Below are 16,383 nucleotides of genomic sequence, written 5' to 3'. Positions count from 1 at the left end.
TGGGCTGTGGGAGGAAACTGGACTGGCTGAGGAAAACATACATGCCACGGGTAGGAAATACAGAGGCTCCTTACAGACCAGCGCCGATATTCAGCTCCGAAATCCGGTAAAGCCCCGAACTGTAACCGCGTCAAGCTAACACCGTACCACCGTCGATCCGGATGAATGGCAGGCGGCTGTACCTCAGACCGTGTGACAATAACAAACCGATTCCAATTCCCCAGTCCGAGTGGATGGGGCATCTGGTCAGCATGGAGCAGGTGGGCCATACGGCCTTTTCCATGCTGTGGGACTCTGTGACAAGGAAAAACCCAAGAGGCTGTGGGACGAATTATATCAGAGACGTGGTGTAAGCCCCCGGGCCTGTCCCAGGATTCTGCCAGTGAGCTGTGATCGGTATCGGCTGTCGAGCTCGGGGAGAGGAAGGGCGGAGCGGTGGGGAAGGTTTACACTTACCCCACTTGAGGTGGAGGCTGTGCGAGGTGGCGGGGTTGATGAGGTAGGGCGTGGAGGGGGGTCCTGGCTGGTCTGGGTTGGTGATGCAGACCAGGACCTCGCTGGGGTTGCTCTTGCCTTCCGAGTTTGAAGCTATCAGCTGCAGATAGAAACATGGAGACGTCAGCAGGGATCAGACACCAGTCACACACCACAGAGCAGCGGACCCAGCCCAGCACGTCAGGCAAACCAGCTTCCTCTTCATACACTGTCCACATTCCTCACTGTCTCAGTAAGGCAGTCAGTATAATTAAAAACCCAGCCACCCCGGACATTCCCTCTCCAACTGGGAAGCAGAGGCAGAACCAGGTACATGTTTTTGTACCAGCAGGCCAAGGACAGCCTCTACCCCATTGTTATTAAGACTACTGAACGAAGCTCTCATATAATAAAATATGGACTCATTATTTGTTAAGAAATACACCGTGGAAAAGGCCCTTCTAGCGCAATGAGCTACATTGTCCAGCAGCCCGCCTAGACGAATCACACAATCATTTACAATGACCAGTTAACCTACTAACCAGTACGTCTCTGGACTGTGTGACGAAACCCATGCAGTCACCGGGAGGAACGTCCAAACTCCTTACAGCTGACGTTGGAATTCGTCTCCGAACTCTTGGCGCTGAGCTGTAACAGCGTTGCACTAACTGCTACGCTACCGAGGCCCTTGCACATTATTTGCCTGCCTGCACTGCACTTTATCTGTAACAACAGCACTCTATTCTGCCTTCTCTTTTCCTTTCATACTACCCCATGCTTTGTGTACGTAGTGATGGGGAAGGCATGCAAACAAAAGCTTTCTACTCTACCTCAGCACACGAGGGGCAAGGGGCACCAAGGTAGCGGCTAGCATGATGCTGACACAGCTTGAGGTGTCAGAGTTCAGAGTTCAATTCCATTCAACTCTGTACAAAGTTTGTATATTCTTCCCAGGAACACATGGGTTTCCTGCAGGAGTTCCAATTTCCTCCCACAGTTCAAAGATGTATTGGTTAATAGGTTAATCAGCCATTGTAAACTCTTCTGTGATTAGACAAGGATTGAACTAGTGGGTTGCTTTATAGGTCGTTGGGCTTCAAGGGCCTGTTCCACACTTTATCACTAAATAAATACCATAAAAATCGATGAGACAGTAATAACAGTCCCATTCCTGTTCTGACATGTCAGTCCATGGCCTCCTCTTGTGCCAAAATGAAGCCACCCTCAGGGCGGAGAAGCAATATCTTATATTCCATCTGGGGATCCTCCAAACTGATGGCATGAATAACGATTTATCCTTTTGGTTAAAAAAAAGTTTGCATCCTTCCCATCCTTACCCTATCACTCCCCCAAGAGCCACTCCTCCCTCCCTTTCCCCTATGGTCCACTCTCCTCTCCTATCAGACTTTTTCTTCTCCAGCCCTTGACCTTTCTCACTCTCCTGACTTCACCTATCACTTTCCAACCAGCCTCCTTCCCCTCCCCCCACCTTTTTACTCTGGCATCTTCCCCCATCCTTCTCAGTCCCGAAGAAGGGTCTTGGCCCAAAACATCAATTCTCTATTACTTTCCCTAGACGCTGCCTGACCTGCTGAGTTCCTCCAGCATTTTGTGTGCGTTGCTCTGGGTTTCCTGCAGAATCTCTTGTGTTTATCACTGTTTACCGCCCGTTCGGTGCTGGTAAGTAATTGAAAAGGAGGGAAATCGTGTGTGCACAGCAAGATACTGCCAAAAGTCCACTGGGCATTAATCAGACAGAGCACTTTCTGCCGCTGTTCAAAGACCCTGGGAACTCTCTCTCCGCTCCAAATTATTGGCAATGGGATCTCATCTGTCTACCTGAGAGAGCATCAGGAAGATAGCACTACATCAGACCTCTGGCTGTCGCCAGGGGAAGCCTTGGGCAACGTCCCTCCCCACTCCCACACTGGCCTTGTGCATCCTCCACTACCACAGTAAGGCTAAACAAATACTCAAGGAACAGCACCTCATGTCACATTCAGGACAAGAGACAGTAATACACCAATCCCATTTCAATATCACATCCCTCAACTTCTGGTCACTTGCTCCCACCGCTGTCCCTTATATCCCTCCTCCTGATCTATCCAGATCCTCCTACACCCAACCCAGCCCTCATCAACCTGCTACTTCCCCCTCCCCACCCTACACCAACTGCCCGTCAGCCATTTACTCCCCCCACTGGGTCCCCCCACAACCCCCCACCACTGTTTCTGTCGGACCTCCCCACCTCCCTCACTTGGTCCAATGCTCCACCTTCCTCTCCGATCAGATCCCATCATCTGCAGTCACTTCCATCACCTCCCAGCCTTGGTCACTCCATCCGCCCATCACCCTTCTCACCTGGATCCACCTATCACCTCCCAGCCTCTGTCACTCTCCCCTCCTCCATCTGCCCATCATCCTCCTCACCTGGATCCACCCATCACCTCCCAGTCTCAGTCACTATTCCCACTCTCCCCTCCTCCATCTGCCCATCACTCCCCCTCACGTGGATCCACCCATCACCTCCCAGCCTCGGTCACTATTCCCACTCTCCCCTCCTCCATCTGCCCATCACCTCCCAGCTCTTGCTCCACACCTTCCCCCATCTCTTTAGACTATCTCTGTCTTTTGACACTGCTGAAGGTTCTTGAGTTGAAACACCTTCTGCCTGATCTCCCCCCCACCCCCCCCCCACAGATGCTGCCTGTCCTGCTGAGTTCCATTTTGTGTGTCACTGCAGATTCTGGTATCTGCGTTCTGGTGTGTGTCCTGTCCACTGAGAGGGTTCTGGCCCAATGGACAGACCGCTGGGGGAGGGGTGTACAAAGTGAGTCACCATACCAACCACTTCCTGCCACTCCAGCTGCCCAGACAGTGAAGATTGAAGACAGACACAGAGTAATACACATAAAAAGCTCTGAAGGTAGATAAGTCACCTGGACCAGATGGACTACATCCCAGGGTTCTGAAAAAGGTGGCTGAAGAGATTGTGGAGGCATTGGTAATGATCTTTCAAGAATCACTAAATGCTGAAATGGTTCCAGAAGAGTGGAAAATTGCAAATGTCACTCCACTTTTCAAGAAGGGAAAGAGGCAAAAGAAAGGAAATGATAAGCCAGTTAGTCTGACCTCCGTGGTTGGGAAGATGTTGGAGTCAATTATTAAGGATGAGGTCTCAGGGTACTTGGAGGCACATGAAAAAATAGGCCGAAATCTGCATGGTTTCCTCAAGGAAAAACCTTGCCTGAACAAAGCTGTTGGAATTCTTTGAAAAAATAACAAGCAGGATAGACAAAGGAGAGTCAATTGATGTTGTGTAGTTGGATTTTCAGAAGGCCTTTGACAAGGTGCTTAACAAGATAAGGGCCCTTAGTATTACAGGAAAGACTCTAGCATGGATAAAGCAGTGGCTGATTGGCAGGGGGCAGAATGGGAATAAAGGGAGCCTTTTCTGGCTGGCTGCCAGTGACTAGAGGTGTTCGACAGGGCTCTGAGCTGGGACCGACTCTTGTTACGTTATATGTCAATTGATGGCTTTGTTGCAAAGTTTGCAGATGATATGAAGATAGGTGGAGAGGCAGGTAGTTTTGAGGAATTAGAGAGGCTACAGAAGGACAGACAGATTAGGAGAATAGGCAAAGAGTAGCAGATGTTTCCTATGGTGGTGGAATCTAAAACCACAGGACGCAGCCTCGAAATAGAGGGGTTTCCTTTTAGAACGGAGATGAAGAGGAATTTTTAGCCTGAGAGTGGTGAATCTGTGGAACTGTTTGCCACAGGCAGTTGTGAAGGCCAAGTCTTTATGTATATTTAAGGCGGAGGTTGATAGATTCTTGATTGGTCAGGGCATGAAGGGATACGGGGAGAAGGCATGAGATTGGGGCTGAGAGGAAATTGGATCAGCTATGATGAAATGGCGGAGCAGACTCAACGGGCCAAATGGCCCAATTCTGCTGCTATATCTTATGGTCATAAAATCCTGGAGGAACTCAGCAGGTCAGACAGCATCTATGGAAATGAATAGAGAGTCGATATTTTGAGCTGAGATCGTTCAACAGGAGTGGAAATGAAGGGGGATAGAAGCCAGAATAAGAAGGTGGAGGAAGGGGGAAGAGTACGAGCAGGAAGGTGGTAGGTGAGGGCAGGTGGGGAGGAAGGTGGGTGTGCAGGTGAATTAAGAAGCTGGAGGTGATAGGTGGCAAAGTTAAAGGGCTGAAGAAGAAGGAATGTGACAGGAGAGGAGAGTGGATCATAGGAGAAAGGGAAGGAGGAGGGAACCAGAGGGATGTGATATGCCGGTGAGGAGAAGAGAAGAGCTAAGTGGGGATCCAGAACAGGGAATGGAAGAAGAGGGAAGGGAGTGGGGAAGAAAATGACCTGAAGCTAGAGAATCTGTTAGAGGAACAGGCCAACTTACCCTGAACTTGTATTGTGTGTTCCTGGTCAGTGACTTTACCGTGCAGGTCAGCTCTTCCCCTGTGTATTTTGTTTGGAAGCCCGACACCTGTGGTAAAGCAACATCCTCAGTATTGTCATTGACCCCTCTCATCCGAACATCACCATCTCTCTGACCCTCTACCGTCGAGCAGAAGGTAACGCTGTATCAGACTGTGTGGCTCCTTCCCCGGGCTGTGAGAGTTCTGAACACCCAGTACACGTTACTTATGACAGCATCAGTAGCAAACTAGATGCTGTATATGCACTTCATGTCAACTTGTAGTTCAAGTTCAATTATCATTTAAACATACAGGAAGACTAATGAATACAGCTGAACGAAACAATGTTCCTCTGGGCCAAGGTGCAAAACACAACACTAACAGTCATACACAGCACAAAGCACATATAGCAGTAAAATAGAGTCTAAATCCCTGAGCGCATGTCCTGTAAATTGATGGTGCACAGGTGTTATCAGCAAAAACAAACAGTTCTCAGCATATATGCACACAACCCATTGTCATTCCACTGAGTGAACACAGGAGGGGGCTAGCTCTCAACCCAGCGTGTATGCCACGCGACACCGTCTCCGGCACCTCCTCTCCTGGACTGCTGCAAAGGGCAAGCCCGCCGCTTGATACCTAGTCCTTGTTACAACCGAAGCGAACTCCCTTGCTGTCTGTCTCACCAAAAAGCAAAAGGAAAAAGACTTGCAGTATTTTACATTATCAATCCCCGATGTCCAACATGGTCTTGCGATCGCAAGAGAAACAGCTAAGGCAATCACTCACAGTTAAGCAGTTGTACATCACAGAAAACGTTTTATATCTGTGTTAATATTGTTTTATGTGCTGTATGTGGTGGGGTGTATGGGGTGTCCAGGGAGGGATAGCAGCTCTGGTGAAGGGGCTTGTCATGTTCACTCAGGGTAGTTCACTCACCTTTGCTCCCCTCCGGACTCTCAGCTTTCTTCTGTGGCTCCAAGTAGCTGTCTGCATGTGACAGCGGCCACACCCTGTTACACTGCCTTGAGAGGCACACTAAACCCGGTGAGGGTAGCTGGCGGGCCTTGTACCCCGGTGAGATAGGGACATGCCTGTCCTAGTGTGTGAAGTCAGCACGGGCAGACCTGGCAGATGAGATCTACAGTGAGATCTAACGGCCAGGAAGGTGGTTCTGTAACACTCTATGGAGAGCGAGGGCATGGCAAGGCACAGATAAAGTCATGATCATCCACTGCAATCAAGGAAATCTCAGCTGTGACAACTACTTGTACCACTGGACCCAGACTCCTCAGATTGAGAGTGTGGAACTTTAAGAACTCTCCTGTACAGGTTCCCTGGCATGGTTGGATAAGACACACAACCACCACTACTGTAAGTGATAGATGTACTGTGCTTTGCATCTTGCTCTCTAAGGAACTTTGTTTCGTTAGCTGTCTACTTGTGTACAGTTCAACGACAATAAACTTGCTAAGTTAACAAATTTCACGTCACATGCCGGTGATAATAAACCTGATTCTGATTCCGAAATTGAATTTAATCTCTGTTTGATCGTGCTGGTGATGTGGTTTGAGCCCCACAAAGGACTACATGCAGGAAATTGTTCCTGGGCTCCAAGGGAGCCACGTGACAGGGACACGGAGGTCATTCGAGGGGATGAGGTTTCACAGAGTGAATTAATATCTACATGAAACATTGATGTTTGAAAGCAACATCCATTATCAAAGATCCCCACCACCCAGGCCAACCTCTTTTCTCGCTGCTGCCGTCACATAGAAGGTACAAGGGCCTCAGGACTCACACCACCAGGTTCAAGGTCAGTTACTACCCCTCAACCATCAGGCTCTTGAACAAAAGGGGTTAGCTACACTAATTTCAGGACTCTTTTATCTTGTTATTTCATGCTCGTTATTTATTGCTATTTATTTATTTCTGCATTTGCACCATTTGCTGTCCATTGATCTTGTTTACAGTTGCCTGCAGAAAAAGAATCTCAGGGTTGTATGTGGTGACATGTATGTACTCTGATAATAAATTTAACTTTGACTTTAAAGAGCAAAATGTCAGATATCTGGGACTGAACCGCAGGGAGGGTGGGGGAATGGAGTTTGGGGTGGTCAAAGAGGATTTAAAAGGGAAGATGAGGAGACCTCCCTTTGGGTTAGAGTGGAGAGATTTTTGTTTTTCGTGTAGTTTAACATACCTAGGCGTGCTTTTATTTTATACAATCACCTATATATGTGTATAAATGTATAATTGTTCAGTGGTTTTCCAGTATAGCTGCCTCTGTATTATCCTGAAGCTTCTTAGTTGTTCTGTAGTTGCGCTACATTGAGAGATTGGACAAACTTGGGTTGTTTTCTCTGGACCTGCAGAGATTTTGGGTATACTTAATGCAGAGATTCTTGATTAGTCAGTGCGTCAAAGGTTACTGGGAGAAGGCAGGAGAACAGGGGTGAGACGGATAATAAATCAGCCATGATGAAATGGTGGAGCAGACTCGATGGGCTGAATGGCTTCTGCTTCTATGTCTTATGTTCTGTCATGAACATTGTTGGTCTTAAGCATGGCCAGATGTCCATAAGTCAATTTATTTAAAGATACAGCAGGGGACAGGGCCTTCTGGCCCAATGACCCACACCACTGATTTAATCCCTTCTGGACAATTTACAATGACCCATTAACCTACTGACCAGTACGTCTTTGGACTTTGGGAGGAAACCTGAGCACCCAGAGGAAACTCACACGTTCCACAGGGAGGTCGTAGAGAGACTTCTTACAGAGGATGCTGGGATTGAATTCCAAACTCCGATGCCCTTAAGTGTAATAGCATAATGCTAACTGCTATGCTACTGTTTTTGTAGTCTAACTTTCCTATGCTTTCTTGTACTTTAATATAGCTGCCTATATATATACATGGAATTATTCAGTCATTTTTCCAGAAATTGTAGTAAAGCAACTTCTGTATTTTTCCAGAAGCTTCTTACTTTTTTTCTATAGCAGATATCATGTGCCTCAAATCTGGCTATTTTACAGGTTAATTGTTATCATTAGAATATTGTTATCCAATAAGAATATTAAAGAATCTGTCATGAGCTCTTTGGGCCTGTGAGGGGAGCTGGAGAGTTTTGGGTGCCAATGTTTTTAGAGAACTTGTATTGGTTAATTGCTGTTTAACGAGAGCCATTAATTGTTAGATTTGCTTGTGTTTGTTTGGCTGTAATGCTGTCTCCTGGTGCTTTCTGTTTATTTTGATTGGCTTGGGGATTCTGTGTTACTTGTATTATTCAGGTGGACGCTCGATTTCCACTAATCGCGGGGTCCTAGTTTTGAGAATGTTACTTCTCACAGTGTCACTTGGATGAGCCACTGATGTTCTGCTGGAATTATTATGAATAAACCCTGATTGCCGTCTCTACATCGGAGACTGTCTCCTGGGTTCTGACATTGCCAGCGCACACCGTCACAGAATCTCTCAGGTAGGATACATGAAAATGGAGGGTTATGGACTTCATTGGAGGGAATGATTAGATTGATCGTAGAGTAGGTTTATATAGATTGGTACAGCATTCTGGGCTGAAGGGCCTGTACTGTTTGATGTTAGGTATTACAAGAAGCATTTGGAGGCTTGGAGGATGCAGAAGAGGCTCACTAGGATGCTGCCTGGATTAGAGACAATGAGAGCTTGTCAAACCTGAATTGTTTTCTCTGGAGTGGCGTAGGGTAAGAGGAGATCTGAAAGAGGTTTATAAGATTATGAGAGGTATAGATAGAGGGATATGGACATTACACAGGGAAAAGGGATAAGTTTGCTCTGGTACTTAACTACTATCTTTCATCAGAGAGTGGTGAATCTGTGGAATTCATTGTCATAGATGGCTGTGGAGGCCAAGTCATCGGGTGTATTTAAAGAGATGGCTGTTAAGTTCTTGATTAGTCAGGGTGCAAAAGTTACGGGAAGAAGGCAGGAGAATGTATGAAGGCATGAGAGGGTTAATAAATCGGCCATGATGGAATGAATGAGCAGACTCAATGGGCTGAATGGCCTAGTTCTACTCCTTTTGTCTTATGATCCAGCCCGGTGGTGGCCTCATTATGGCAGGAGGGGAGGCCGCGGACCAACATGTCGGATCAGGAGGGGAGGCCGCGGACTGACAGGTCGGATCAGTAGGGGAGGGTGCAGACGGATATGTCCGATCAGTAGGGGAGGCTGCGGACCGACATGTCGGATCAGGAGGGGAGACCGCGGACCGACATGTCAGATCAGGAGGGGAGGGTGCGGACGGATATGTCCGATCAGTATGGGAGGCTGCGGACCGACAGGTCAGATCGGGAGGGGAGGCCACGGACTGACAGGTGGGATCGGGAGGGGAGGCCGCGGACCGACAGGTCAGATCGGGAGGGGAGGCCGCGGACCGACATGTCGGATGGGGCGGGGAGGCCGCGGATTGAGATGTCGGATGGGGCGGGGAGGCCGCGGACCAACAGGTCAGATCGGGTGGGGAGGCCACGGACCGACACATCGGATCGGGAGGGGAGGGTGCGGACGGACATGTCCGATCAGTAGGGGAGGCCGCGGACCGACACGTCGGATCGGGAGGGGAGGCCGTGGATGAATATGTCAGATCAGGAGGGGAGGCCGCGGACTGACAGGTCAGATCGGGTGGGGAGGGTGCGGACGGATATGTCCGATCAGTAGGGGAGGCTGCGGACCGACACGTCGGATCAGTAGGGGAGGCCGCGGACTGACAGGTGGGATCGGGAGGGGAGGCCGCGGACCGACAGGTCAGATCGGGAGGGGAGGCCGCGGACCGACACATCGGATCGGGAGGGGAGGGTGCGGACGGACATGTCCGATCAGTAGGGGAGGCCGCGGACCGACATGTTGGATCAGTAGGGGAGGCCGCGGACCGACACGTCGGATCGGGAGGGGAGGCCGCGGACAGACAGGTCGGATCGGGAGGGGAGGCCGCAGACCGACACGTCGGATCGGGAGGGGAGGCTGCGGACCGACACGTCGGATCAGTAGGGGAGGCCGCAGACCGACACGTCGGATCGGGTGGGGAGGCCGCGGACCGACACGTCGGATCAGTAGGGGAGGCCGTGGACCGACACGTTGGATCAGGTGGGGAGGCCACGGACCGACACGTCAGATCAGTAGGGGAGGCCGTGGACCGACACGTCAGATCAGTAGGGGAGGCCGCGGACCGACATGTCGGATCAGTAGGGGAGGCCGTGGATGAATATGTCAGATCGGGTGGGGAGGCCGCGGACCGACACGTCGAATCGGGAGGGGAGGCCACGGACCGACACGTCGGATCAGTAGGGGAGGCCGCGGACCGACACGTCGGATCGGGAGGGGAGGCCGTGGATGAATATGTCAGATCGGGAGAGGAGGCCACGGACCGACAGGTCAGATCGGGAGGGGAGGCCACGGACCGACACGTCGGATCAGTAGGGGAGGCCGCGGACCGACATGTCGGATCAGTAGGGGAGGCCGTGGATGAATATGTCAGATCGGGAGAGGAGGCCGCGGACCGACAGGTCAGATCGGGAGGGGAGGCCACGGACCGACACGTCAGATCAGTAGCAGGGGCCACGGACCGACACGTCGGATCAGTAGGGGAGGCCGCGGACCGACATGTCGGATCAGTAGGGGAGGCCGTGGATGAATATGTCAGATCGGGAGAGGAGGCCGCGGACCGACACGTCGAATCGGGAGGGGAGGCCATGGACCGACACGTCGGATCAGTAGGGGAGGCCGCAGACCGACACGTCGGATCGGGTGGGGAAGCCATGGACCGACACGTCGGATCGGGTGGGGAGGCCACGGACCGACACGTCGGATCGGGAGGGGAGGCCGCGGACCGACACGTTGGATCAGGAGGGGAGGGTGCGGACGGACATGTCGGATCAGTAGGGGAGGCCGCGGACCGACAGGTCGGATCGGGAGGGGAGGCCGCGGACCGACACGTTGGATCAGGAGGGGAGGGTGCGGACGGACATGTCGGATCAGTAGGGGAGGCCGCGGACCGACAGGTCGGATCGGGAGGGGAAGCCGCGGACCGACACGTCGGATCAGGAGGGGAGGGTGCGGACGGACATGTCCGATCAGTAGGGGAGGCCGCGGACCGACAGGTCGGATCGGGAGGGGAGGGTGCGGACGGACATGTCCGATCAGTATGGGAGGCCGCGGACCGACACATCGGATTGGGAGGGGAGGCCGCGGACAGAATGGTTGGATCGGGAGGGGAGTTCGTGGACCGACACGTCGGATCGGGAGGGGAGGCTGTGGACGAATATGTCAGACCCGGGTGGGGAGGCCGCGGACCGACAGGTCAGATCGAGAGGGGAGGCCGCGGACCGACAGGTCGGATCGGGAGTGGAGGCCGCGGACCGACACGTCGGATCAGGAGGGGAGGGTGCGGACCGACAAGTCGGATCAGTAGGGGAGGCCGCGGACCAACAGGTCGGATCGGGAGGGGAGGGTGCGGACGGACATGTCCGATCAGTAGGGGAGGCCGCGGACCGACACATCGGATTGGGAGGGGAGGCCGCGGACAGAATGGTTGGATCGGGAGGGGAGTTCGCGGACCGACACGTCGGATCGGGAGGGGAGGCTGTGGACGAATATGTCAGATCGGGTGGGGAGGCCGCGGACCGACAGGTCAGATCGGGCGGGGAGGCAGCGGACCGACACGTCGGATCGGGAGGGGAGGGTGCGGACAGACAGGTCCGACCAGTAGGGGAGGCCGTGGACGAATATGTCAGATCAGGCGGGGAGGCTGCGGACCGACATGTCGGATGGGAATGGGCACTGGAATTAAAACGGTTAACCACTGGGAAATCCTGCTATTTGTGAATAGAATGAAGGTGCTCAAGTATTGAAAAGCCTGATAGAATTGACATAGAGCGGATGTTTCCTATAGAGGGAGATCTAGGACTGGAGGACACAGAATAGGCAGATGTCTATTTGGAGCAGAGATGAGGAAGGTGAGTTTGTTGCCATAGACGGCTGTGGAGGCCACGTCACTGGGTATATTTAAAGCGGAGGTTGACAGGTTCTTAACTAGTAAGTGTTTTAAGGGTTACAGGGAGAAGACAGAAGAATGGGGGTTCACAGGGATAATCAATCAGCCCTGACTGACTGGTGGAGTAACTCGATGGACTGAATGGAGTCATTCTGCTCCTCTGTCTTATGGTCTTAATCAGTTGAGCACAATATTGTGGGTCTCCGTGCTGTACTGTTCTGTTGAAGGTTATGGATTAGTGTCATTGAATGTCATTAGGGGAAGCTGGTAGCTGGTGGGCTGGATGGATACTGTATACCGAGGGGCCTGTTCCCTTGTTGTCCGGCACTATCCCCTTGGCTTAGGGAAGGTGAACGGTAACAGTCTTTTCCCCAGGGAAGAGGAGTCTAAAACTAGGGAGCACAAAGATAGGTGGAGGGGCAGGTGACGTAGAGGCAGCAGAGAGTCTACAGAAGGACTTGGACAGATTAGGAGAATGGGCAAACAAATGGCAGATGCAATACAGTGTTGGGAAGTGTTTTGTCATGCACTCTGGTAGAAGAAATAAATGCATAGACTATTTTCTAAATGGGGAGAGAATTCAAAAATCCGAGGTGCAAAGGGACTTGGGAGTCCTGCGCATGATTCCTTAAAGGTGAACTTAACTTGCAGGCTGAGCTGGTGATGAGAAAGGCAACTGTGATGGTAGCATTCATCTCGAGAGGACTGGTGTGTAAAAGCAAAGATATAATGCTAAGGCTTTATAAGGCATTGGCCAGACCACACTTGGAGTATTGTGAGCAGCTGGGCCCCTTATGTAAGAAAAGATGTACTGGCATTGGTGAGGGCCCAGAGGAGATTCACGCGAATAATCCCGGGAATGAAAGGGTTAATGCACGAGGACTGTTTGATGGCTCTGGGCCTGTTCAGAAGAATGAGGGGGGATGTCATTGAAACCTAACGACTATTGAAAGGCCTGGATAGAGTGGATGTGGGGAAGACTAGGACCAGAATGCACTGCCTCAGAATAGAGGGACGCCCATTTAGAACGAAGATGAGGAGGAGCGTCTTTAGCCAGAGAGTGTTGAATCTGTGGAATTCATGGCCACAGGTAGCTGTGGAGGCCAATCATTGGGAATATTTAAAGTGGAGGTTGATAGCTTCTTGATTATTCAGGTGTCAAAGGTTATGAGGAGAAGACAGGAGAATGGGGTTGAGAGGTAACATAAATCAGCCATGCTGGAATGGTGCAGCAGACTCGATGGGCCGAACGGCCTAATTCCGCCTCTTTCTTATGGTCCTATAGCATAGATTTAGTGTGAGAAGGGAGAGGCAGAATGAAAACAAAATGAAAGGTTGAGGATATTGCCTGACCTACCGAGTTCCTCCAGCATTCTGTGGTTGCTGCTCCAGATATCCAGCATCTGCAGATTCTCTTGTGTTTAAAACTAAGAAGCACTTGGAAAGGTACATGCAGGGATGGGCCTCGGCGGGATATGGGCCCAGTGCAGGAAATTCAGGCCAGCAGGGTGGTCCACGTGGACTAGCTGGGCCGAAGGGCCTGTGTGTGTTCGTTTTGCTCTGTGACTCTCTCTAACTCTGTGACTCAGTGGTTGTGTGGGAGTCGCTAATCGAGGATGGCAATGGAGACAGGGTCAGGCTTGGGGACACTGCTCATTCCACTGAGGTAGGCAGCAGTCGAGGGTTGGGTGATGCCCCTGGTCACTCACCGAGCTGCTGTCCTCCATCTCCAGCACGTAGGTGATGAGTTCCTCGGGCAGCGTGGCGTCTGGCCGGCTCCACTCCAGGGACACCCAGGTGACCCCCGCCCGCACCAGGCGAGGGGAAGCCGGCGTCTGAGGCACGTTCCCTGCCGTGTAGCACACCACCTCCTGGCTGAATCCACTACAAATGGGGGTGGGGGGGAGTGAGGGGGGAGAGTGAGGGGAAGGGAATGGGGGAGTGAGGAGTGGGGGTGGAACAGGAGGCAGGAAAAGGGAGTGGTGTCAGGAAAGGAGAGGCGGAGAGGGAAGGGAAGGGAGGGGAAGGAGGGGAGGGGAGGGGGAGAAGGGAGGAGGAGGGAAGATGAGAAGGGGAGAAGGAGGGGGGAAGTGGGAGGGAAGTGGGGAAGGAGAGAGAGGGTTTGTGAAGAAGGGATGATTGGGGAGTGAGAAGCGAGGGGAGAAGTGGCAGGAGCGAGGGAAGACATGGGAGGATTGGAGAGAAGGGAGGCAGTGAAAGGATTATTGAGATAAGGAGGGAGATGGATGGGTTGGGATAAAGGAGGGAGGTGGTGGAGGATGAGTGAGGTGAGGGGACAGTAGGTGAGTGGAACAGAGGTAAGGGTTAGTAGGGGAGAGGATGAGGATGGGGTTGAGGGGAATGGTGGGAAGGGACAAGGTGATTGAGGTAAAGAGATAAAAGAGATGGGAGGTAGTGAAGGAGGAGTGATAGGGTAGTGAGGAATTGAGGGATGAGTGAGGTTAGAGGAAGACGGAGGGAAAAAAACACACCGTTAACTGAGGGCATCCATTGGCCAGAGCCCTTGTATAGACATATGAGGAACGGCCAGGATGGGGATTGCACAGAAGGAGAGGGACATAGGGAATGGTTGGGAGAGCATCCACCACCCCACAACACCATCTCTGACCTTCAGTTGTCCCTGGGGTCACACTGTGCGTACAGACCCCACCCCAGGCTGTGTGTTCTTGTGCTGTTAGTCTGCTGCCTTGCTGGAGAACTACAGGCTGGTCTTCACAGGGCAGTGATTACAGCCAGTAAATCCAGAGACCACGCTTTCAGCTTGATTCCATGGAACATCTAGCTCGGGAATGAGCCACTACAGTTCTCACTGCCTCAGTAATCAACGGCCCCACCCACCCACCTCGGACTGTCTCTCTTCTTCCCACCCCCACAGGGCAGAAGATACCAAAGCTTGAAAGCAGGTATCACAAGGTTCAAGGGCACGGTTTATCCCTCTGTTATGAGGCCAGTCTCCCCTCTACGGACTCCATCTACACTCCTCATGGCCTCAGTAAAGCAGCCAGCATCATCAAAGACCCCACCTACCCCGGACAGTCTCTCTCCTCCGCTCTCCCATTTGGGCAGAAGATACAAAAGCCTGAAAGCACGCACCACCAGGGTCAAGGAGAACTTTCCACTGTTGTCAGACTTGAATGAGTTTCTAGTACCATTAGATAGACACTAGACTTCACAATCTAATTCGTTATGATCTTGCAGCTTATTGCCTACCTGCACTGCACTTTCTCTGCATTCTGTTATTGTTTTACCCTTATTCTATCTCAATGCTCTGTGTGATGATCTGATCTGTATGGACAGTCTGCAAGACAAGCTTTTCACTGTATCTCAGTAATAGACCCATTTGCCAGAAACTCCATTATACTCTTAGTGGCCACTTTATTAGGTACACCTGTACACCTGCTTGTTAATGCAAATATCTAATCAACCAATCATGTGGCTGCAACTCAATGCTGAAAAACATGCAGACATGGTCAAGAGGTTCAGTTGTTATTCAGATCAAACATCAGAATGGGGAAGAAATGTGATCTAAATGACTATAACATGGAACCATCTGGTTGGTGCTAGATGGGGTGATTTGAATATCTCTGAAAATGACGATCTCCTGGGATTTTCTCCCTGGACACAAAAGTCTATAGGGTTTACAGAGAATGGTGCAAAAAGCGCCCCCCCCCCCAAAAAAATCCTGTGAGCAGCAGTTCTGTGGGTGAAAACATTTCGTTAATGAGAGAGGTCAGAGGAGAATGGCCAGACTGGTTCAAGCTGACAGGAAAGCGACAGAAACTCAGATAACTACACGTTACAATGGTGGTGCGCAGAAGAGCATCTCTGAATGCACAACAGATCGAACCTTGAAGTGGATGGGCTACAGCAGCAGAAGACCATGAACATACACTCAGATGATTGAAGACCATCTTCTTAGTACGTCAAGGACAAATGCTTATTGAGACAACTGGTGGGATCCCCAGCTCATCCTGGCTCTGACTTAGGTCTGGGCTTCAACCCTTGGCCAAATTCTACAAAGCAGGATTCCACAACCAGCTGACAACACGGTGCTCGGATGACGATGCCCCAACCCTTGCTGGATCCGTTGGAGAAGATCACCTACCTGGTGCCAATGTCGTTGCACGCGGCCACTCGGAAGGTATAGCCAATGGCCGGTAGGAGCTTGCTAAGTTTACACTGCCGCTGACTTCCCAGGTAACATTCTCGAAATCCATTGTTCCTTTTCCCCTAGGTACAAGGAACGGAGAGAGCCATATAGATCAATTGATCATAACACAATTCGGCTTAGCTTCCAGATCCATCAGCAGGAGTACAGGAACCATTAGGACTAGAACAGAGAACATGAAGCAGTACACACAGGAGCAGACCCTTCGGCCCACAATGTTGTGCTGAACCAATTAAATTAGTCATCAAAT

At 51.3% G+C, this 16,383-nt stretch overlaps 1 protein-coding gene across 1 annotated transcript in view; it reads right to left on the bottom strand.

The window, feature by feature from the left end:
* Nucleotides 1-16,383, bottom strand: part of fndc3ba (fibronectin type III domain containing 3Ba) — a 386,847-nt gene that overhangs the window by 74,439 nt on the left and 296,025 nt on the right. The window contains exons 12-15 of the mRNA XM_063045278.1: nucleotides 16,071-16,195; nucleotides 13,654-13,828; nucleotides 4,895-4,981; nucleotides 457-595 (exon numbers count right to left, since the gene is read on the bottom strand). Coding sequence (XP_062901348.1) covers nucleotides 457-595; nucleotides 4,895-4,981; nucleotides 13,654-13,828; nucleotides 16,071-16,195 — 526 coding nt within the window. The remainder of the gene's footprint in view (nucleotides 1-456; nucleotides 596-4,894; nucleotides 4,982-13,653; nucleotides 13,829-16,070; nucleotides 16,196-16,383) is intronic.

The sequence above is a fragment of the Mobula hypostoma genome, chromosome 4 (genome assembly GCF_963921235.1).
Source record: "Mobula hypostoma chromosome 4, sMobHyp1.1, whole genome shotgun sequence".
Lineage (NCBI taxonomy): Eukaryota > Metazoa > Chordata > Chondrichthyes > Myliobatiformes > Myliobatidae > Mobula > Mobula hypostoma.
Note: the sequence above shows the minus strand (reverse complement) of the source record. Positions and strands in the feature narration are given on the sequence as shown.